At 45.7% G+C, this 23,999-nt stretch overlaps 1 protein-coding gene and 1 non-coding gene across 4 annotated transcripts in view; both read left to right on the forward strand.

Moving 5' to 3' along the window:
* Positions 1–12,246: 12,246 nt before the first annotated feature.
* Positions 12,247–23,999, forward strand: part of ANKRD62 (ankyrin repeat domain 62) — an 81,626-nt gene continuing 69,873 nt past the window's right edge. The window contains exons 1-7 of one of the 3 annotated variants that reach the window (XM_005587219.5): positions 12,247–12,667; positions 13,222–13,336; positions 13,488–13,661; positions 14,249–14,355; positions 15,694–15,831; positions 18,282–18,349; positions 20,364–20,417. In XM_005587219.5, coding sequence (XP_005587276.3) covers positions 12,450–12,667; positions 13,222–13,336; positions 13,488–13,661; positions 14,249–14,355; positions 15,694–15,831; positions 18,282–18,349; positions 20,364–20,417 — 874 coding nt within the window. In that variant the 5' untranslated portion in view covers positions 12,247–12,449. Of the gene's footprint in view, positions 12,668–13,221; positions 13,337–13,487; positions 13,662–14,248; positions 14,356–15,693; positions 15,832–18,281; positions 18,350–20,363; positions 20,418–23,999 lie in introns of those variants that run through there. The other 2 variants (XM_045378213.3, XM_045378214.3) reach the window with 2 other exon arrangements.
* LOC123570167 (U6 spliceosomal RNA) lies at positions 17,083–17,188 on the forward strand. The gene has a single exon (XR_006694159.2). It is a non-coding gene; the product is annotated as a U6 spliceosomal RNA (small nuclear RNA).

The following is a 23,999-nucleotide window of genomic DNA, read 5'->3' on the forward strand; positions in this document are numbered from 1 at the left end:
GTGAAATCCTATCTCTACAAAAAATACAGAAATTAGCTGGCAGTAGTGGCGTGCCTGTAATCCCGGCTACTTGGGAGGCTGAGGCAGGAGTATCCCTAGAGCCTGGAAGGCAGACGTTGTGGTGAGCTGCGATCTTGCCACTGCACTCCAGTCTGGGCGACAGAGTGAGACACTGTCTCAAAAAAAAAAGTTGGATTTATTGTCTTCTCTAGTAAGAGATCTGTGCTGGTCAGGCACAGTCTCTTGTGATGGAGCAGCTGCTGATCCTTATATAAGATTTGTGGAAGAGTGGAGTTGAAGGCTTGGCCAACTCTCACAGGCATAACTGGGTTGACATCATCTGGAGCAATGTGGTTGTCTGCATGAGACTGTTGTGGATTAGTTAGCACTTCCAGGCATGCTGATGGGGGTGAGTTTGTCTCTGGATGTCTTTCAGAGGCAAGTGGCTGGCATTCGTTGGTTGGTGTTAGTGAGGCCAGTGTCATTGATTGACTAGATTTATAATTGGTTCTGGTTGGCTACCTGTTAGCATGGCTACAGGTCACCATTTTCCTTAGTGTGGCAATGTTAATCAGATGTTTTCTGTTTGAAAGTTACCTTCTATCAACTATGCTCAAAATGAACAATATTTCATATTCCAGAATTACATACTTTGAAGTTTGGGTCAAGAGGAGTCGTTTAATAAATGCTATCAGAGTTTTTAGAAGCTTAGTTTTAAACAGAAGACTAAGACTTAAACTCATCTACATGTATTTTTGGTAAATTATTGCTGGATTTATTTTTGTTTATTGTGTTTTTAAGGGCTCAGGCTGAACTCGTAACTAACATAATAATCTCCAATGGGAAATTGTAGCCTTTTTGTAAATCTATATAGGTATAGGATAGTGATATCCTTTTACATGTGTTTACTATAGAAAAAGTAATTACAATTTTCTACTGGTAAATCCAGCTTTTCATATTAGGAATAGATACTACACTATAAGTATACAAAAGTTTCTAATAAAATCATTCTATTTTCAAACAAAACTCTAATCAGAATAATGTCAATTTGAACTATATGTAAAGACATACAGGTATTTTAAAAATAAGTGTTTTTCCCTTTAAGGTAATTTCACAGTTTGTTTCAGGTTTTATGTGCTTCATGGTATTTTGAAAACTTAATTCAAATGAAACATATGAAAACAAAAACTGTGGCACAAATCCAACTGTGACCCCATGTCTAAGAGTCATTGCTTGCAGGCAGTGGCTCCAGCCTTTTAGCGTAGCATTCAAGTTTAGCATTCTTCCCTCAATGTTTACTTTCACGTGTTTTATACTTTACCTTTCAAGTTCCCAGGAAACAACTGGATGCCACGTGCCTAATCCCTGTGCTCACATTCTATTCTCTATGTAGAATGGTGTTCTCCTACTGTTTCTGGTTTTGTTTTGGTTTGTGTGTGTGTTTGTTTTGGCCTGGTGAGCTCCTCTTGTCTTCTGCCTCTTCCATAAAGTCTTCCTCATGCTCAGATACAATTTTTCTGGATCAGCTCTTCCATAGTGCGTTATGTCATAATTATCTGATTACGTGTTTGGCTATTTTTCCTGAGACAAAAAGCCGGCATGTGATGGCACGATCTTGGCTCACTGCAACCTCCACCTCCCGAGTTCAAGTTACTCTCATGCCTCAGCTTCCCAAGGATTACAAGCATGCACCACCACGCTGGCTAATTGGTGTATTTTTAATACAGTCAGGGTTTTGCCATGTTGGCCAGGCTGGCCTCAAGTGATCTACTTGCCTCAGCCTCCCAAAGTACTGGGATCACAGGTTGAGCCATCACGCCGGGCCTGGTTACCTGTTTTTGTTTTGTTTTGTTTTTGAGATGGAGTGTCACTCTGTCACCCAGTCTGGAGTGCTTGGCGTGATCTCGGCTCACTACAACTTCTGCCTCCTGGGTTCAAGCAATTCTTTCCCTCAGCCTCCCAAGTAGCTGGGATTAGAGGCGCCTGCCATGTCACCTGGCTAATTTTTGCATTTTCACAAAATACAAAAGAGGGTTTCACCATCATGACCAGGCTGGTCTTGAACTCTTGACCTCTTGATCCACTTGCCTTGGCCTCCCCAAGTGCTGGGATTACAGGCATGAGCCACTGTACCCAGCTGATTACCTTTTTTTTTTAAAGCTGAGAATATACATTTCCTTGTATGTGTTAGAACTTCAAAATGGATTTTGAATTAGTAAATAGAGATGAAGAAGCATATGAATTTCAGAATAATTCTTTTATCCTTTGTAAGTAGAATTATTGGAAACCATTGGCTTTTTAATGGATTTTTCAAAGTAGTGATCATCCCTTGCATATGAAGTAAGTAAAGAAAAATGCAAATTTGGCACGCCCAAGATGGCCGAATAGGAACAGCTACGACCTCCAGCTCCCAATGTGAGTGACACAGAAGACGGGCGATTTCTGCATTTTCAGCTGAGGTACCGGGTTCATCTCACTGGGGAGTGCCGGACAATTGGTGCTGGTCAACTGGTGCAGCCCAACCAAGGCGGGTGGATCACCTTAGGTCAGCAGTTTAAGACCAGGAGTTCAAGACCAGCCTGGCCAACATGGTGAAAGCCCATCTCTACCAAAAAAAAAAAAAAAAAAAAAAAAAGGCATGGTGGCGGGCACCTGTAATCCCAGCTACTCAGTAGGCTGAGGTAAGAGAATCACTAGAACCCTGGGCATGGAGGTTGCAGTGAGCTGAGATCACTCCAGCCTAGGTGACACAGTAAAACTCTGCCTCAAAAAAAAAAAAAAAAAAAAAAAAAAAACACCGAGGGTGGGGGACAAGAAGAGAAAAAGCTAGTGTATTATATATGTTTTTTCTATGAAGTCATGCAAATAACATGTTTTTTCTTTTTCTTTGGCTGTCAGAAAACTTGATCTAAGCTTAATTTTTTTATATTAGTAGTAATATGTTTTATTTGTCCTGTAATGCTACCCTTTCCATTTATAGGTTTATCCCCTTGTAGAAAATAATTGTATTTTATATCACCTATGAAAAATTACCTGTAAATTTTATGAATAGGAGAAATTACAAATACAGAGGCTTTATATAAAAAGTAGTTATAGATATTATTTATATTTTACATATTTACTTTTTATTTTATTTTATTTTATTTTTTTGAGATGGAGTCTCGCTCTGTTACCCAGGCTGGAGTGCAGTGATGCGATCTTGGCTCACTGCAAACTCTACCTGCCGGGTTCACGCCATTCTCCTGCCTCAGCCTCCTGACTAGCTGGGACTACAGGTGCCCACCACCATGCCCAGCGTTTTTTGTTTTTTGTTTTTTGTTTTTTTTGGAAGAGACAGGGTTTCACCATGTCAGCCAAGATGGTCTCAATCTCCTGACCTTGTGTTCCGCCTGCCTCAGCCTCCCAAAGTGCTGGGATTATAGGCGTGAGCCACCAATGCCCAGCCTGTATTTTACATATTTACTATTTGCCTGATTGGAATTTTTTTGGCCTTGCAAAGAAAACGTGTAATGAAAAGAACAAGGTTAGACTGATTGGACTTTTTCTTCACATTCTGATTGGTTATCCTAAGAGTTGCTCTCATCCAATCAGAATATGAATATAAAGTCCAATCAGAGGTTTGAGGTTGGAATATAAAGTTGGAATATAAAATATAAAGTTGGAATGTAAAAAAAGTATTGGAATATAAAGTCCAATTAGAGGCCTAGAGGTTTTTCTCTCATCCAGTCAGAACATGTAGTCTATAACCTCGGTATATAAAGCATGCTAAGGGTGGGAGTTGTGCAATTCCAGGCTCCTCTGCATCTGCCTGCACAGTTGTTTGGTACCCAGCTGGGAGAAGGAGGCGTCATCTGCCGCATGCTGAAGGCTGAAGCTTGCAGGACTGCGGCTGGCCTCCCAGGCTCGCCTCACTGGCTCACCTCACAGCAGTTGGTGGCAGCAACGGACACTGCAGCCAGCCAGAGTGTAGAAAGGTGACAGGGTAGGTGTACTGTCCAGGGCCGCGCTGCCTGTGGCCTGGGGAAGATTGGGGGTGCTATCTCAGGCGTCAATGCCCACCTTGGGTGGCCGATTGGGTGTGCTATTCGGGGCTGCACTGCCTGCATCAGGGGTGGGTTGAGGACACTGTCCGGGGCTGCACTGCCCTCGGCAGGGAGTGGGTTGGAGGCACTATCCCAGACTGTAGTGCTGGCAGCAGTGAGGGGGTTGGGAATGCTATCGAGGGCTGCACTCTGTGCAGGGACAGATGGGGGGATTTGGGTTGGGGGCACTATCAGGTGCTGCAATGCCCATGGTGTGGGGAGGGCAGCGGTTTGGGTGTGTTGGGTACACTATTGGCTACACTGCTGGTGGCAGGGGGTGGAGTAACTTGGGGGCCATATCACGGGCTGCACTGATTGCTCTAGCTATCATTTCCAGTACTGTGTTAAATAACAGTGGTGACAGTGGACATCCTTACCATGGTCTAGATCTTAGAAGAAAGGCTTTTCATTTTTCCCCATTCCATGTGATTCTAGCTGTGGGTCTCTCTCTTGTGGTTTTTATTATGGTGAGGTATGTTTCTTCTGTCCCCGGTTTTTTTGAGGATTTATAGCATGAAGGGATATTGAATTTCATCAAATGCTTTTTCAGTTTCAGTTGACACGATCATACTGTTTTTGTCCTTTATTCAGTTGATATGGTGTATCACACTGATTGTGTGTTGAATGGCCCTTGCATCCCAGGGATAAATCCCACTTGATCATGATGAATTATCTTTTTAATGTATTGTTGAATTTGATTTGCTGGTATTTTGTTGAGGATTTTTACACCAATATTAGAGACACTGGCCTGTAGTTTCCTTTTTTGATGTCTTTGTCTGATTTTGGTATCAGGGTCATAATGGTCTCATAGAATAAGTTTGGAAGTATTCCCTCCCTCCTGTTTTTCAAAATAGATTGAGTAGGATTGGTACTAGGTCTTTAAATGTTTGTTGGGAAACCATCAGCAGTGAAGCCATCAGTTTCTGGGCTTTTCTTTACTGGGAGACTTTTTCTGATGGCTTCGATGTCATTACTTGTTACCGATCTGTTCTGGTCTTGGATGTTGTCATGGTTCAACCTAGGTAGGTTGTATGCATCTAGGAATTTGTCAGTTTCTACTAGGCTGTCAAATTTATTGTCATATAATAGCCAGTTATGATCCTTTGAATTTCTGAAGTATCAGTTGTAATATCTCCTTTTTTTAATCTCTTGATTTTATTTGAATCTTCTCTCTTATTTCTTAGCCTGGCTAAAAGTTTGTCAATTTTGTTTAACTTTCCAGAAAACCGACTTTTGGTTTAATCTTGTGTATTTTTTTCATTTCGATTTTATTTCTGCTATGATCTTTATTATTTCTTTTCTTATTTGGGGTTTAGTTCCTTACTAGTTCTTAAAAGATATATTGTTTATTTGAAGTTTTTCTTCTATTTGGATGGTAGTCACTTAAAGCTATAAATTTATGCCTTTGTACTGCTTTCTGTGTATCATAAGTTTTGATATATTGTGTTTTCATTACCTTTTGTTTCAAGAAATTTTTCAATTTTCATCTTAGTATCTTCATTGATCCACTAGTGATTCATTCAGGAGTGTATTGTTTCACTTCCATATGATTGTATGGTTTCCAAAATTCCTCTTCTTATTGATACCTAGTTTTATTCCTTTGTACTCAAAAAGAGGATGACCACGGAGACAGCACTGTGGTTGAACTGGTAGGAGGCAGCCATCAGCAAGAGCTGCTCCATGCCTGGTTGCTGGAGGCTAGAGCCTGCGGCCCAGCAACTTGCCCCACTGCAGTTGGTGTTGGTGTCAACAGACTGCAGTCCAACCAGTGTGGTGGGACAGGGGCTATCTGGGGCTGCACTTTTTGCAGTGGGGGCTGGTTTGGGGGCACTATCTGGGGTGTCACTGCCTGCATTGGGGGTACTGGTTGGTAGCACTATACAGGGCTGTGCTGCCCATGGCGGGGAGTGGGTTATTGACACTCTCTGGGGCTGCAATGCCCATGGAGGAGGACAGGTTAGGGGCACTATCGGGTACTACACTGCTGGCAGCATTGGGGGGTGAAGGTGGGGGGCAGTATTGAGGGCAGGACTAGTCGTGGAGGGGGGTGAGTTGGGGGTTATCAGGGGCTGCACTGCTGGCGGCGGTAGGCAGAGCTTGCAGCGACAGTGGTGGCATCCAAGGAAGGAGCAGTTCTCTTCTCCCTGGACTCCACACTCCAGAGGGCGACCTCCTCTTGCTCATACTGGAGCATGGCAGGTGCACAGTGTTTCCATGGGAATCCTGAGCATGGCAGAGCCCCCACACCTGCTGTGGCTACTGAGCCCTTGCACTCTGGGTCTGTGCCACAGAGACTGCCTGGCACCCCCAGGTATGGAGTAGCGGACACCACAGGGGACAGTGCCCTGTGCGTGGAGGCGTCTGGAATGGGAATTGGCACCTGGGTGTGGAGGGTTGGCTGGGTCTGAGTTTCTGCTACTCCTGCTCCCCGAGGAGTGCAGCCCCAGTGGGCCCAGCGGTTCCTGTGGGGTGAGGAGCTGGGTGCTATGGTGTCTCCATCACCCACCCCAGGCTCCAGTTCCTGGCCAGCTTGGGCCAAAAGGAGAGGCTGGACTTTGGAGGGTGGGTGTGAGTCCCTTCACTGAAACTGGTCCCTGCCACCCAGTGGCTGGCATGACAAGGTGAGGCTCTGACGCTACCTTGCATCCTCCTCTTTTTCTGGCAGGCTTTCCTGGCTTTGCCTGCCCAGCTGCTCTGTGCCAGGGGAGGAGGAGACACCTGCCATAGACTGGAGGCTGGAGCCTGGGAGACCGCGGCTCACCCCACTGTAGGTTGGTGGCAGTGACAGAGACTGCAGCACGCCAGAGCATTAGGAGAGCGGCTGCACTAGGAGGGCAGGTGGCTGCAGCCAGAGTGGGGGCAGGCCTGCAGCGGTGGCCAGGTGGTAGGAGCCTTGTAGGGAGGGCCGGTGCATTGGCATTCGGCCTGGTCCTGCCCTGCCCCTGCCATGGACCTTGCCTTGCACTGCTCTGCCCTGCACTTGCCCTACTGTTATCTGGCCTGTCTCAGCCCTGCCCTGCCCTGGCCCCACCCTGTCCCTGTCTTGGCCCTGTACTACTATGTCCCTACCCTTGCACTGGCCCTTCCCTGGCTCAGGCCCTGACCCTGCCTCTGCCCTGGACCGTCCCTGAACCTGTGCTGGCCTGGCCTTGGCTCTGGCTCTGCCCCTTGTCCTGACCCTGGTCCTTCCATGGCTCTGGGCCTTCCCTGGAGTTGACCAGGCACTGCCATGGCCTGGTCCTGCCATTGCTGTGCCCTACTCTGCCCTTGTACTGCTGCGGACCTGCCTAGGCCTTAGCCCTGCCTTGACCCTGGACCTGCCCTGACCTTGCCTTGGTGTTGACCCTCCCCTCTCTATGGCCTGGCTCTGGCCCTGCCTTGACCAGGCCATGGCCTGCCCTGCGCATCCCAGCCTGGGCCCAGCCCGGGTCCTACCATATTCCTTGCCCTGGCCGTACCCTTGTCCTGGCCCTGACCCTGCCCTGGCCCTGTCCTGGCCCTTCCTTGATCCTGCCCTGCCCGTCCATTCCCTGGCCTTGCCTTCACCCTGCATTGGCCGTGCACTAGCCCTGCTCTGTCCCGACACTGCGTTGGCCTTGTCCCTGCCCTGGCCTGATCCTGGGCCTACCCTGTCCATGACATAGCACAGGACCTGCCTTGCCATCCTCTGTCATGGCCCTGTATTGTCCCCACCATGCCCTGGTCTAGATCTTGACTTGGCCCTGTTTTCTAATCCTGCCCATGTTACGGCCCTGCCCTGCTTTTGGCCATGACCTATGCTACCCTAGCCCTGACCTGGCCCTGGCCCTACCCTGGCCTTGCCCTTCCCAGGCTTTGCCCTTCCCAGGCCTTGCCTTTCCCTGGCCTTACCCTACCCTGTCATTTTCCTACCCTGGCCTTGCCCTGCCTTGGCCTTGGCCCTCCCCTTGCTCTGGACCCTGCCTGGTTCTGCCATCTCCCTGGCCCTGCCATCGCTCTAGCCCTGGCCCTGGCCCAGCCTTCACCCTGGCCCAGCCTCTGGCCCTGTGTTGGACCTGTCCTGGCCCTGGCCCTGACAATGTCCAGGCCACACACTGGCCATGCCTTGGACCTGGCCCCTCCTTGGTTCCGCCCTGCCCTGGCCCTGCCTTGGCCCTTTGCTATCCTAGTCCTGCCCTGGCCATGACCTCACCCTGGCCCTACCCTCACCCTGCTCTGGCCCTGCCCTCCCCTGGCCTTGCCTGCCTTGGCCCTACCTTTGGCCTGTCCTGGCTCTGGTTCTGCCCTGGCCCTTCCCTGGCCATTCTTTTTCCCTGGTCCATCTCTGTCCGTGCCCTTGCCCTGGTCCCTTCTGGTCCTGCCATGTGGGTGTCCCTGCCCTGTTTATATCCCAGACCTGGCTCTGGCCCTGGACTTCCTTGTCCCTGCCCTTCCATCTCCTGGCCCAGTCCTTGTGCTTCACTGGCCCTGCCCTGTCTTGGCCCTGTGCTACCCTAACCCTACCCTGGCCCTCCACTGGCCCTGGTCCTGCCATGGCCCTGGCCATGACCTGGCCCTGTCCCAAGACCCAGCCTTGCCATATCCCTCCCCTGGCCCTGGTTCTGCCCTACTTCTGGCACTATCCTGGCCCTGGCCTTGGTCCTATCATGTCCCTGGCTATTACCCTGCCCCTGGTTTTTCCCTGGCAATGACCTGCCCTGGTTCTACCCTGGCCCTGGCCCTGCCCCGGTTCTGGTCCTATCCTGGCCCAGCCCTGACTAGGCACTGCACTACCCTGGCCCTGCTCTGCCCTGCCCAAGGCTGCCCATGCTGGGGCCCTGCCTCTGCCTTGGCCTTACTCTGGGCATGGCCTTGGCCTTCGGCCCAGCCCTGCCTTGGACCTGCCTTACTGTTACCTGGGCTGTCCGGGTCCTGTCCTGCCCTGGCCCTGCCCTTGCACTGGCCCTTCCCTAGCCCAGGCCCTGGCTCTGCCTCTGCCCTGGACCTTCCCTGAACCTGCACTGTCCTTGCCTTGGCTCTGGCCCCACCCCTTGTCCTGACCCTGGTCCTGCCAACGGTCATGGTCCTGGTCCTGTTATGGCCCTGACCTGGCGTTGGTCGTGTCCTGGCCCTGATTTGTCCTGGCCCTGCCCTGGCCACACCATGGCCCTGCCTGTTCTGCCCTTTCCTGGCACTGACCTTGCCCTGCCATGGTGCAGTGGTGCCATTACCCTACCTTACCCTGCCCTGATTGTGTCCTGGCCCTGCCTGGCACTGGCCCCTCCCTGGACCTGCCCTGACCCTGTCTTGGCTTTTGCCCTGCCCCCACTATGGCCTCGCTGTGGTCTTGTCCTGGTCCAGCCCAGGCCCTGACCCTGGTCCTGCCCTTATCCAGGCCCTGCCCCTGCCCCTGCCGCTGCCCTGGCCCTAGCCTGGAACCTGGCCCTGCCAAGGACCTGCCCTAACTCTGGCCTGGCCCTAGCCCTGCTCTGCCTTGGTCCTGGCCCTGACCCAGACCCTTTCCTGGCTCTGCCCTGGCCCTGGCCTTTCCTTGCCCCTGAGTTGGCACTGGTCTGCCACTAGTCTTGGCATCACCCTGCCCTGCTGTGCTCTGGCTGTGTCATCACCCTGTCCTGGTCCTGCCTTTGCCCTACTCTGGCTTTGACCCTGCCCTGGCCCTAACTTGGCCCTCACCCTAGCCTTGGCTAGGCCCTGCTCTGGACCTGGCCCTAGCCCAGACCTGGCCCTGGCCCTGGCCCTCAACTGGACTTGGAAGTGTCTTGGCCGTTCCATTGCCTTGACCTACCCTGCCTTGGCCATGCCCTGGCTCAGCTCTGGCTCTGGCTCCGGCCCCACCCTGGACATCCCTGATACGCCTCAGTCCTGGCACTAGCCTGGCTCTGCCTTGGAATTGGCCCTGCTCTCTCTAGGGACCAGCTGTGGTCCTGTCCTGCACTGGCCATACCATGCCGTGTCTCAGCCCTGGCTTTGGCCTTGCCCCTGGTCCTGCCACATCCCTGGCCCTGTCCCTACCCTGGCCCTGACTTTGACCCTTACCATGCTCAGGCCTTGCCCTGGCCCTGGCCCTGCTCCTGTTCTGGCCGTGCCCTCAACCTGTCCTGGCCCTGGCCCTTCTCTGCTTGAGAACTTACCCTAGTTCTGCCCTGGCCCTGAACGTGTGGTGACCCTGAAATGTCTGACCCTACCTTGGTCTTGCACTGCTCCGGCCCTTGTCCTCACTCTGGCCCTGCCACTGTCCTAGCCCCAGCCCTGTCTTTGGTTTTCCCATGGCCCAGACCCTTCTGGACCCGGCTGTGCCATGAACCTGCACTGTCCCTGCCCTTGTTCTGCTTCTGCCCCGAACCTGGCCCTCCCCTTGCCAGGGTCATGGCCCTGTTCCTGCCCTGGCTGTTCCCTGGCCCTGCCCTAGACTTGGCACTGCCCTGGCACTACCCTGCCTTGGACCTATGGTTCCCTGGCCCTGTCTTGGCCCTACCCTATCTTTGACCCTGCCCTGGCCCTACCTTGGCCCTCACCCTAGCCTTGTCTGGGCCCTGTCTTGGACCTAGCCATAGTACAGACCTGGCTGTGGCCCTGGCCCTTCCATGGCCCTGTCTCAGACCCTGGTCCTGCCAGGTACCTGTCCTGGCCCTGCTCTGGGCCTAGCTTTGTCCCTGGTCCTTAGATGACCCTGGCCCTGCCCCTGGCACTGGCCTTGGACATGACTGTGATCCTAACCTTGGCCCTGCCCTGGAGCCACCATTGTCTTGGCCCTGCCCTGGCCCTATACCTACCCTGCTCCTGGCCCTGCCCTGGCCATAGACTTGCCCTGGTTGGCCCTGCCCTGCATTCCCTCTCCGCTACCCTGGGCCTGCTCTACGCTGCCCTGCCCTGCCCTGACCCTACCTTGGCCCTCACACTAGCCCTAGTGCAGACCTGGCCCTAGCCCTGGCCTTGGCCCGGCACTGACCCTGCTCCTGACCCTGGTCCTGCCATGGCCCTGCTTCTGACCCTGGTCCTGCCGTGGCCCTGCTCCTGACCCTGGTCCTGCTCCTGACCCTGGTCCTGCCGTGACCCTGGTCCTGCCGTGGCCCTGGTCCTGCCGTGGCCCTGGTCCTGCTCCTGACCCTGGTCCTGCTCCTGACCCTGGTCCTGCTCCTGACCCTGGCCCTGCCATGGCCCTGGTCCTGCCGTGGCCCTGGTCCTGCTCCTGACCCTGGTCCTGCTGTGGCCCTGGTCCTGCCCCCTGGCAATGATCCTGTCAGCTCCAGCCCTGGCCCCATCTTGGTCCTGACCCTGACAGATTACATTAGAATATTATTTAAAACGCTGTGCCAGGCCAAAGATCATTGTACTCTTGGGCTCGCCGCTGCATCTCCGGGGCCTGCGACTCGCAGTCGGGGTCTTGGAGGGGGCCAGGGCTATGGCCATGCAGAGCCAGGGCCATGGAAGGACCAGGGCCAGGAGCAGGGTCAGTGCCGGGCCAAGGCCAGGACTAGGGCCAGGTCTGCGTTAGGGCCAGTGTGAGGGCCAAGGTGGGGTCAGGGCAGGGCCAAAGGCAGGGTAGAGCAGGCCCAGGGTAGCACAGGGCAAAGGCAGGGCAGGGCCAACCAGGGCAGATCTACAGCTCTGTGGCTTCCTCTTCGGAGTCCCTGCTGGGTATCAAATGCCTGGCTCTTTATGCCACCCCCTCCCCAATAGCAGGACTGCATTGCCGGCTGCCAGGAGGCAACTAAGTCCTGAAGTCTCCCCGTGGCGGCGGCAAACCCTTCATCCAGGAGGCTGCTGAGCTTCCCAGGCCATGTCCTAGCAGCAGGCATGGGCAGAGCAGTCAGTGGATCCCTGGGGCAGGGCGGGTGGTGCGCGCCAGGGATCCCTGCCCACTCTGGGGAGCATGGCCTACTAGCTGGGTAGGGGGCCGCCTACGCGGAGCGCCCGCGAGAGTGCGCATGGCCCAGGGCTCTTTCTCCCGAGGGCCTCGTGGGCCGGCTGAGATGCGCATGCGCGCTGGTGTCTAACGGTTCGGGCAGAGGGTGCCGCCAGCAGGTGGCGCCCGCGAGAGCAAGGGTTTCTCCGCGGAGGGCCTCGTGGGCCGGCTGAGGTGCGCATGCGTGCTGGTGCCTAACGGTTCGGGCAGAGGGTGCCGCCAGCAGGTGGCGCCCGGAAGAGCTAGCGGTTTCTCGGCGGAGGGCCTCGTGGGGCGGCTAGGTGCGCATGCGCGCTGGTGCCTAACGGCTCTGCTAGGCTAGGTGCTCCTCCGAGCGGCTGGAGACTGGAGTGTGCTTGACGGAGGTAGCGGCTGGACCTGGTTACGTGCTGGTGCTGTGCTCCAGAGCGGCAGAAAGCGAGTGGGAGCTGAGGTGTCTTGAAGCCGGTCCGTCAGCCTGGGAGAAGATCTTTGGCTTCAGGATGGGGGTTGGGGGGTCATTCCTGGGGACCTGCGGGGGATGCATGGCTCCCTGGAGGGAGAATCGTGGCAAGGATGGCTTCTCAAATCCCGGGTACCGAGTCCGGCAGAAGGATCTGGGCATGATCCACAAAGCTGCCATCGCGGGTGATATGAACAAGGTGCAGGAGAGCATCTTGCTCAGGCTGAATGACGTGAACAACAGAGACAAGAAGAACAGGTCAGGGGAACTGGAAGCCGGCGCTGGGGGCTGCGGAAGGAGGCCTGGGGATATGGGAGAAGCCCCCGTTCCTGGTTTCGGGGTAGGGGAGATATGGTGCGGGGTGAAGGCGTGGGTGGGGTGGAAGTCAGGTGGAGGTGGGTGGGGTGGGGGACTGTGGTGGGGAGTGGAGTTGGTTGGGGGTTGGATTGAGTGGGGACTGTGGTGGGGGTTGGATGGGGTGGGGGACTGTGGTGGGAAGTGGAGTGGAGTGAGGATTGGATGGGATGGGGGTTGGATGGAGTGAGGGGACTGGTAGGGGGCAGAGTTGGTTAGGATGTGGGTAGGCTGCAAGGGTGGGGGTGGGGTCAGTGCTGTCACCAAGGGCACTGGGCTTTCTACCCTGGCAGGCTCAGCAGCACCTGGGATGTGGAAACCTTGCCTTTCTTGACAAGAATAACTATTTGTTCTGAAGGCAGAGGGATAACATACTATTTGATGTTTACAATTCCATGCATCATTGTATGTTGGGACTGTGCACTACATTTGCCTAAAATGACCTCTCCCTCTCCTAGGACTGCTCTACATTTGGCGTGTGCCCACGGCCATCCGGGAGTGGTAGCTGACTTGGTGGCCAGAAAATGCCAGCTTAACCTCACTGACAGTGAAAACAGGACAGCTCTGATCAAGGTATGTGGTAGCCAACTCTTTCAGCATGGGATGGATTTAATTTAAATTCACAGAATAAAACTAATTCACCTCACTGAAATATAATGAGTTGGTGAATCCTGTGGAAGATTTCCTAGAATTTACAGTCTATTTCTTGGTCTGATACTGACAGGCTGTACAATGTCAAGAAGAAGTTTGTGCATCCATCCTGCTGGAACATGGCGCTGACCCAAATGTTAGAGATATGTATGGCAACACTGCTCTGCACTATGCCATTGATAATGAGAATATATCAATGGCAGGAAAACTGCTTGCATATGGTGCAGATATTGAAGCAAAAAGCCAGGTATAGATCAACCAATGTTCTTTTCAAAGTATTTCAAGTGTATTTGTTTTACCGTTAACATGATTTTTTTTTTTTAGTAAAACATCTGAAACTAGAAGGAAATATATTACATGCAAATATTGGCTTTACATACAGCTATTTAAAAATACATTCATAGCAAATATGAAAACACGAGGTCTGTAGTCTAAATGTGCCCCATAGATTTAGTTTAGCTTACTTCCATAAGTTGTGTCAACATGTAAAATTTAGGAGACACATACACAGATCTAGATTTCAGGCTTCTCTTAAAGGATCCATCTGGATTCCCTTGAGCTCATATCACTGTTCAGTATGCTGTGCAGTGGTTACCCCTTTATATGAGGCATATGTGCTCCAGTCTGCTGCTGTGCCTTCCAAACACCCTAGGAGGGGTATCTGAAAGGGAAGGAGCAGCGTGTGGGCGAGCACAGTGGAGTGAGAAGGAAGGGATTGCTTTTAATTTGCTTTCTGCTTCATGTTTATGTTGATAGGATCTTAACATAAGGTTTTCAGTTTAGTTGGGAAGTATGTAATTTTGTGAATTATAAATTGTTTTTGCTGTTTTGCAGGATGAATATACATCACTTTTACTTGCCATAAATAGGAAAAAAGAGCAAATGGTGACATTTTTGTTGAAGAAAAAACCAGATTTAACTGCAATAGATAATTTTGGAAGGTACAGTAGTTCTTTTTTGTGCATTTTTAAACCTGAGTGTTGTTCTAGAGTGGTAACAGTCACTTGTCAGAAATATTACATTGATGAGATTAACTTATTATTATTGGGGTAGAGAGAAATAACACAAATCATCAGGTAGAAAAACAATTATTTGGACTGGGCGGCATAAAAATGGTGTATTGCAGGATTCATCTCATTATATTGACTGATGTTTGTTGATGGATGAGGTGATATTTTAAGTCATATTATCTTATATTAACTAAAGGGATTTCATATTGGTTTCATTTAAAAGTATGGACTTCAACTTTTAGTTCACTTTGTGACTCAATATTGAAATTTCTTAACTCTTCTGTAGTACTTTCAACCTCTGCTTCTTACCTGCTTTTCCTTTAAAAATACCATGTTAAAGATAAATTAGAGTTGAAAATCACTTTGTCTTTTGGGTGACTCTTTGCTTTAGCTTGCTTTCTTTCAAGAATATTAATGTTAGGTTATTCCTATGTAACTATTAATTGCTCTTGCCAGATACTGCGGGTTCATTGGGTTTTTTCTTCTTTTTATCTCTAGCGTATTTTGATGTTATTTTTAATTAGTATGGGCAGAGGGAAAAAAGATAGCTTTAAATGGGTAAACTTTTCTTTTAATGAATACAAGCCATGGGTGACAGTGAGAAAAAAAGAGATAGGCTGTAGATTCACACAAGACTGGGTTTAATTCTTAGCTTTTCTACTTGCGAGATGTGTGACCTTGGGAACATTACTTATCACCAAGTATGTTTTCCTATATGAAAAAAGAGGATAATATATCCTTCAAGGGTGGTTGTGTATAAGTAATGTGTGTATATATTGCATTTAATCCAGTGCCTCGCATATGATTATCAGCATTATTAACTGAAACTACTATGTCTATTATTAGCATTATTGTTATTGTTTTAAACCTGCAGATAGCTCTTACTTATTGACCCCAAGCTGATATTGAATTACAATATATTATGTCAGACTAGGGAAGAAATGGATAATTCTTTGCTTAAATTTTTAGCTACTTTAGATAGTTGACCTAAGCATAGTATCCTGCCCATCCAAAGACTTTATTTTAGCAACTTCTGCTATGTCATATCCCAGTGGGACAAGAGGCTTCCTTGTTGTTCCTTCCATTTGGCTTTGGTGGCAATTTACAAAGATGACCCCTTCAGCACCCAAGATGCTTGTGTCTATTAGTACATATAATTGGTTAATTCTACATGGACAGGCATATTAAATTGGTAAAGTATATAAATTTAGCTTTTAACATAACTTTGCTAAAGTTTGTAAGCGTGAAACAATCTCTTTGTTATTTTAGAACAGCCCTGATACTTGCTGCTTGTAATGGATCAACAGGTGTAGTCTTCCAGCTTCTTCAGCACAATGTTGATGTCTGTTGCCGAGATATATCTGGATGGACTGCAGAAGACTACGCCATTGCTTATAACTTTCAAGCGTAAGTATTTAAAAGGCTAGTGAACGCTAAATTGAGGTTTAAAGTAATTGTAACCATTGCATCTTATACATCAGGTGAGATTTCATAGTTGGGTTCAGGTAGTTTTGGAGTGGCAGTGAGTTAGTCCACTTCAGCCAGAAATCAAGCATAAGACTAGACAAGTTAGAAGTAGCAATGAGTGTAGGATTCTTTAACTCAAGACTCTTAAGACTTTTATGCTTAGGGATCCTAATGTTTTCCATTTCATTCCAAGTATAACCCCTACGCATGGGATAAAATAGTTTCACATCCTTGATTTTTATAATTAGTTATGTGAGTCTTGAAATGTCCAGTGTATCAGAAAATGTTGGACTGTCTCCTGGGAGCTATCTCATATACCCTCCACCTTGAATTTTTCAAGAAACTAAGAGGTTCTAAGTCCAAGGAAGACAATCATGTTTTACAAGTCAGTGGGGTGCAGGGGGTGGAGGTTGAGGAAAGGACATTCTAACTATTCTGTTGTTTATATGGATTCTGTTACTGTTTGTTTGTCATTGAAACTGCTCCTGCAGTCTGGTAAAGATTGACCTTTGCCCCTTCTGATTCAGATCCTCAGTCTTTATAGTAATCTATACGTAGGTTTCCAAGTCACAACTTGTAGTTCACATAATATGCTTATATGCCCAGCCATTGTTTCCAAAGCACCAGTACCCTGCTGTGGCTGCTGGACATCCTAGCTTTACCCACACACATAGTGAGCAAGTTGACCCTTCCCCCCATACTCAAAACCTCATGTGGAGCCCACATCTTAGCCTGGAATCCTAGACCTTCGTGGTAAGTTATTCTTTGAGTCCCTTGTTTGTCTTCTGTCTAGCAAATATTAGTTGGGATAGTTCTAAGCTGTTAGATGTGTTCAGAGAGTGTTGCAGGAAGATATCAAAGTTTTTTCTTCTTTGTTACCAGATTTTTACCCCAAGCTCTTTTATATCTTATGTAGCAGTTTTTCTTAGATAGAGGAAGGTCCCATGTTATCCTTCCTCAGAGCAGTGGGCACCAACTTGTGGTTGACCCCTCAAGTGATCTGTTTTCCATAATAATAAAAATCTCCCAGCCCACTTGCCTCTCTACCTCAAGTTTTTAAAGTATCTTCAAATTTTACCTCATAGAAAGCCATTTGTCAGAATTATCTAAGTCTCAAGTAGGTGAGTTGGACTGAACAGAGCCAAGCTTCATCCATGACTGATCAGCATCCATTTATAAAAGTAGGGCTTTGTGCTTGCTTCGCAGCACATATGCTAAAGTTGGGCCAACACAGAGAAAATTAGCATGACCCCTGCATAAGCATGACGCACCAATCTGTGAAGCAGTCCATATTACACAGTTACAAGAGGGCCATTTAACAAGTTTGCTGACAAGTTCCCGAAAACAGTGTGAGTCAAAGCAAAACAGGTGCTAGCCAATAATGAAATTACACATTTTCATTACAAGAACATTGGGGTAAGGTAATCTGTGAAATAAGAATAGAGCTGAGCAACCCATGGTGTGTTGTGTGCAAATATATTGTTAGTACATATCTCAGAAATGAGAAAATAACCACTTGCATCTCCTTCATGACACTTCAAAAATATGAGGGTTTTTGTCTTCCTTGTCAGTTGGAGATGACCATGGAGAGGAAGCATCATTCTAACAAAGATCCACTGGTTCAGAGTTAGAGTCTATAGAGGACAAATAGTAGTAGTCCAAGCCAGGTCTTGACATCTGTTAGCTTTCTGCCTTTGGTGTGATTGTTGACATAAGTAACAATGGATAATCATGTTATCTATTTTAATGAGACAATCTATTTATAAATTTAGTTACAAACTATGAAATAGTTGAGATGTCCTAAATCATAAGCTACAAATAATAGAATAAGTAATAAGCAAAATTAGGACTTAACATTTTCAAAAGATCATAATATTTTAATATTAGAACATATGGGAAAATACACATTGGGTTTCATTTGGGATTCCAAAATAATTTCAGCAAAATGTTCAAGAACAAATTATTCCATTGCTTTACTATTTCTCTGAGCACATTAAAATGTGATTTCATTAAACGTTTATAATAACCTAATGAATAAGGTGGTAAAACCTTCATTCTTTGGAAGAAGACATTGAGCCTAAGAGAAGCAACTTGTCCAAGAACAAATATCCATTGGTTACAGAGCTAGGACTTATTATGAGTCAGATCATTTCCCATTATGTCAACTTTACATGAGTTAATTTACTGAGTTATACTGTCCTCACTTCATAAGTACTTTACTTGTTCTTTAATTAGAAGCTTAGTAAGAATTTTGTAAGCTTACAAACTAAATGTGTATAATTAAAGTTCTGATATTGTTTGATATACTCTTAAGAATGTAATGTATTTGGTAAATGTTTTTCATATCGGTATTAAAATAGTAATTGTATTTACTACGTTTTTACACATAGCATTCGCAGACTAATTTCTGAATATAAAGCAAACAAGAGACGTAAACGTCTTCAAAATAGGAATCCAGGTACGACTTCTGATAGTGAATTTCTCTCAATGGTCCTGACATAGATAAAAAAAGTAAGAGGAAGGCAGTTTTGATCACAAAACAGCAGTTTAAAAAAACCACTGTATAAATTGAATGTATATTTTTAAATTACTTTCTTAGTAATCTAGATTTCAGAATTATTTAAAAGGTTACTTGTAGGCAATTTATAATCTCAAGCAGTATTATCTGAAAAAAATTCATTATCATAGTTTCTGAAATTCTAGATGATATTTTTGTGTAAATAAGAAAAAAGATTTTTAAGTTAATATGTGGTATGTTTTCTTTATAGTCACCTTATGATGAATTGGACTTGTATAAAATTGGGTATTTTAATTTATAAAATAAATGCTTTGCATTTAATAAATACATATTACAGCTCAACCTTGAGCAGTGTGGGATTTGGGAGTACCAGTCCCCCATTCCGTTTGAAATCTGTGTATAACTTTGGACTCCCCCCTAAAACTTAACTACTCGTGGCTTACTGATGACTGGAAACCTTACTGATTATACAGTCAATTAAGACATATTTGTTATGTTATATGTATTATATACTGTATTGTTACTACGATAAAGTAAGCTAGAGAAAAAGAAACTTATAAAGAAAATCATAATGAAGAAAGAATGTATTTTCATTCAGTGGAAAGTGGATCATCATAAAGCTCTTCATCCTCAGTCTTCAAGTTGACTAGGCTGAGGAGGAGTAGGAGGTAGAGAGAGATTGGTCTTGCCATCTCAGGTGGCAAAGGCAGAAGAAAATCTTCAGATAAGTGGACCCTTGCAGTTCAAACCTGTGTTATTCAGAGGTCAACTCTGACACGGTGATTTGTGTCATAAAAAAGTAACTTTCCTTAAAACTAGAATTTCAGTGAGACCTTTCTGGTACCATGAACAAACAAACAATAAGAACTGTACCAATACCAATAGGATGTTATTTTTTAAAGATACCCAGTGTGTGGAGAAGTCAGAAAATAAATTCCTTATTGAGAAGCACAGGCCATGTTACATATTCTTATACCAAGAAGGTCTCACTAGTATTGACTTAATTCCCCCCAAGTGGAAATAAAATGAGATATATTTACCTCATTAGGGTGAAATTTGTTCTATCTGCTAGTTAATTGTCATGGTAACATCAATTTATTAGAAGAAGACACTCTGTTACTATTAGCTAAAAGATTATTATAATAATATTTGAATAACCCAACTCTAGGCTGAACACATTATAGTAAAAGTACAGCAACCATTACCAGAACAGAGCAGGGGCTGCCTCTTTGAGGTAGGATACGTGCTCTGCCACACAGCCCTACAACTTCACATTCCCTCCCAAAATAGAGGCGTGATTGGGTGCCATTTTTCAGAGGGTTTGCTTGGTAATTTTCTTCATACAAAAATGTTTCAGAAGAACGAAGATGCTACTTTCCTACCTCGATGTGACACCTAATGCACTTGTACAATCTGAAGTGTATGAGGACACCTTTGATTTAATGTATATTTATGAAAGAATGCCTGTAGGTTAGGCTTTCCAAGTTACAGGAGACAAAAGTAGACTAGACATAGTTTTGGCCTTTAAGGTGCTCATAATTTTTATGCTTATACAACAGAGTTTTCAAAGAAAACATTTTCATTCTCATGTCCACTTAATAAATATCAAGTGTCTTTAAGGTAGTAAGCATTTTTCTAATAAGTACAGAATGCAAACATTTAAAGATATATAGTCAGAAGCCATGGTTATTATTGTCATTTTTATTATTTACTACTCTATTCAGTGCTTTTTGTGTGTCAGATGCCCTCTGGGAGTTTATAATTATTGTTTATTATGTATTTATCGCATTCAGTGTGTGCCAAATATGTTATGTCCATGGTGGGGAATGAAAGATTTTAAAACATGGGTAGGATTTAAGGTAAGCATGCAGAGTGAGTAGACATTTGCCAGGTAAAGAAGCAGAAGAATGCTCCCTGTCAAAAGGAATATCTCACAAGATTGTATCTTTGGCAGAAGGAACAGCTAACAGGATTGCCCCTTTGCCAAAAGGAAAAGCAAGTGCAAAAGGTAAGATGCTTGAGGGAACTTTGCAGAGTTTATGAGCAGTTGGTTCAGTTTTGCTAGCGCAAAAAAAAAGTATGCTATGAGAGTGGTTGGAAATGATTTGAATACCTAGCTAAGTCAAGCTTAGGAAAGACTTTTTAAACATCTAGAAATTTGTAGATCTTATCTGTAGGCCACGGAAAAAAATCTTCGGTAGGGTGCTTTTGACTGCAAACATTAGATGACCTAACTAACAACAGCTAAAACAATGGGAGCCAAAGTTGTTTTGGTGGTTCAGTGATATCATCATATCTCACTCGTCCCTCTTTCAGCTGCGCTGTTCGTGGTGTTTTGTTGATACCTCCTTTCATGGTTGGCTACTTAGCAGCAGTTTCAAACACCATGTTCTCACAAGACAATATCTAAAGGCTGGAAGGGTTGTTTTTTTTTCACGTGTTTCTTTTAGAAAATGGAGAAAAGTCAGAAGCTTGCGTTGGACCTCCTGTGACATTTTATTGGCTTGGTTACACTAGCTGCTCGTTTCTAAACCAGGCACTGGAAAAGCAAATGTAATTACTGTGATTTGCTTAGAATAATCATTTCTCTTCTTGGAGCTAGGAGGGATATTGGATGATAAATATCTAAGTAGACTTGCATTTCTCCAGCAAGAAAGAATAAAGAATTGCTCTTAGGTAGGGAACCAGCAATGTTTGCTGCAGGCATTCACTAGAAATTTTTCAACAGGGAAGTCTCAAGATTAGATTTGAGGAGGATTAGGGCATTCTGGTTATGGTACAAACAAGGATTGGCAAGCTTTTTCTGTAGAGGGCTAGATAGGTAATATTTTAGGTCATGTAGTCTCTGTCATAGCTACTCAACACTGCCACTGAAGTGTGAAAGCAGGCATAGATAGACTGTGCTCCAAAAAAAGTTTATGTACAAAACCATATGGCAGACTGGAGTTGGCCTGTGACCTGTAGTTTGCTGACCCCTCACTTAGAAGGTAGATGAAAGGTAACCATGTAGACTGGGAGACAAAGGAAACTTTGTCTGTAGTCAAAGCTATAGTTTCCTTATCTCCAGTCTCAATCTACTGTGATGTTTTCACCCATGCAAGGTGAAATAATTATAAGAATCTCAGTTTATTCATTTAAAAATGTTCATTTATTTTCTTGGCCTTATGCCCTTTTCATTTGCTGTCTTAGTTTTTTCAATTTAAGAAATATTAATAGTTGGTAGGGTTTTCTCCTCCCGTGAAAGACATCAGTTAAGAGGCCATGTTTAACTCAGAAATATAAACATATTTATATTGTGGCAGTGGAAATATAAAGCAGAGGCAGAAAAGAGGTGCAGTTAACATGATTTAGTGATTGATGAAAGTAAAAAGTTAGGTGGCAGAGAGAAATCTTAGATCGTAAGTTTTGAGGTTGTGTACTAGTGTTTATACTGAATTTGAACAGGGAATTTCAGGTGAATAGAGAAGTATAGGGAATAGGGAAGACGAATGTTTTTCCAATACATGTTGAGTTGAATGGAACAACCATGGAAGAATATTTTCTGTAGGAAATCGGATAATAGGATTTCTAGCTGCAGATAAAACTCTGAGGTTGGATTTGCAGACATAGAATGGTCCTGTTATAATTATTAAGCAAAGTCATAGATCTCAATGAGCTTGTCCATAGTGCAGAAGGTGTATAATGACAAGAAAGTCAGTAACAGAACCCCAGGCATAGCAAGATTTCCCAAAGGAAAAGGGAGGTGACAAAGGAGAATGAGCAGTAGCTAGAGAAAAGTGGGAGAGGAGTCAGAGGAAGTGACGTTGCAAAAATTTAAAAAGTGAGAATTTCAAGAAGGGAATATCAATTCTAACAAATAAGATTACTAAAAAGTAAAATGGATTTAACTTTTACAAGCTCATTAGTGGTACCCTTTTCAAAAGAATGATTTTAGAGTTGTAAGGTTTACTATAGATGTGATTCGTACTTCTGGTGTTCAAATATGAAAGAATAAATCTACCAAGATCCTACCTATCTTTTTGGTAACTACAGCAGCTATGTACAAAGGGTCAGGGAAAATAATCTAGACTGATGAGTACACGTGCCAACATTTTTCCAGAATTGTCAAAACCTAAAGGTCACGTGTGAGGAAAAGTATTGTCTGTCTTATCTGCTTCTTGTGGAAAAACTTGATTTACACTCAAGTACTTGATAAGTTCTTCTGGATACATTTTGAAACTGAAATCTGGTAGCAACAACTGGAACCTGCTGTCAGACACATTCCTCCCTCTGTCATGGAATTATAATACAGCCATGTTTTAACAGTTTCAAGTTTTGATCAGAAGTGTAGTTTACAGATGAGGAATTTGGAGAAACTGACATCTTTTGTGTAATATGGAGAAAAATATAAGGTGATATGCTGAATATACTAGTTCTCAGCATTCTGGGAATTCTGATGACATCAGTAGAAAACCCAGTACCTGGTTCTTTTTCTTAGTGCAATTCCCTCTTCATTTGCCTCTTCTGATATCTGCACTTCTATTGCCTCCTTTTGAATTTCATCCCTAAAGAAAACATTTTCAGAACACATTTCTAACAGACGGGTGTTTGACAAATGTGGATTATTTCAAGAGAATTGGCTATCTATCCTAAAGTATATCTGGTATTCTGTTAGTCTCTAATGCTAAACTTCTGTCACAATGGCAGTGTCACTGATGATGGTCTGCCAAGAATTTTTTAAGTATCTTCTGGATTGTCAAATTCAAGTTGTTCTATCTGACATAGTTTTAAAGTGAAGTGCTTTTCTGGTATTATATTTTTCAGAAATTTGTGATCTGTGATTTAACTAGAATATGAGGTCCATTTCTTGATCATACTTTTAGTCATCTATATATAACTTCCTTTTTTTGAGACAGGGTCTTGCTTTGTTGCTGAGGCTAGAATGAAGTGGTGTGATCATAGCTCTCCACAGCCTTGAACTCCAGGGCACAAGCAATCTTCTCATCTCAGTCTCCCAAGTACCTAGGACTACAGGCATGCATCAGCATGCTCAGCTAATTTTTTATGTTTCATTTTGTAGTAATGAGTGTCTCGCTATGTTTGTTGCCCAGGCTGGTCTCTAACTCTTGGCCTCATGTAATCCTTCGACCTTGACCTCACAAAGTGCTGGGATTACAGGAATGAGCCACCCTGCCCAGTCTACAAGGCTTTTTTCTTTGCTAAAGAAGTTTAAAGTACTATTGACCATTAATGATAAAAATCCACTGTTTGAGGAGAGAAATAGAAACTCATCCTACATTTTGAATGCAGTATTTGACTTTTTGATTTTTTCTATGAAGAAGTACCTTTAATAGGTGAACCATGTTTTTAGCTTTATATGCAATTAAGAAAAAGTTTTGAAACAAAAGGAACTCTATGGTCAGTAGTAAAGTATTATACTATATCCAGTGGCTATATATACTTCTATAATTATCACAGTTGAGTGAATGATGCACATTTATTTAATAATTATTATTATTTCTTTTATTGTTGTTGTTGAGACAGAGTTGCTCTGTAGCCCATGCTGGAGTGCAGTGGCATGACCTGATCTCAGCTCACTGCAACCTCCGCC

Source organism: Macaca fascicularis, chromosome 18 (assembly GCF_037993035.2).
Source record: "Macaca fascicularis isolate 582-1 chromosome 18, T2T-MFA8v1.1".
Taxonomy (NCBI): domain Eukaryota; kingdom Metazoa; phylum Chordata; class Mammalia; order Primates; family Cercopithecidae; genus Macaca; species Macaca fascicularis.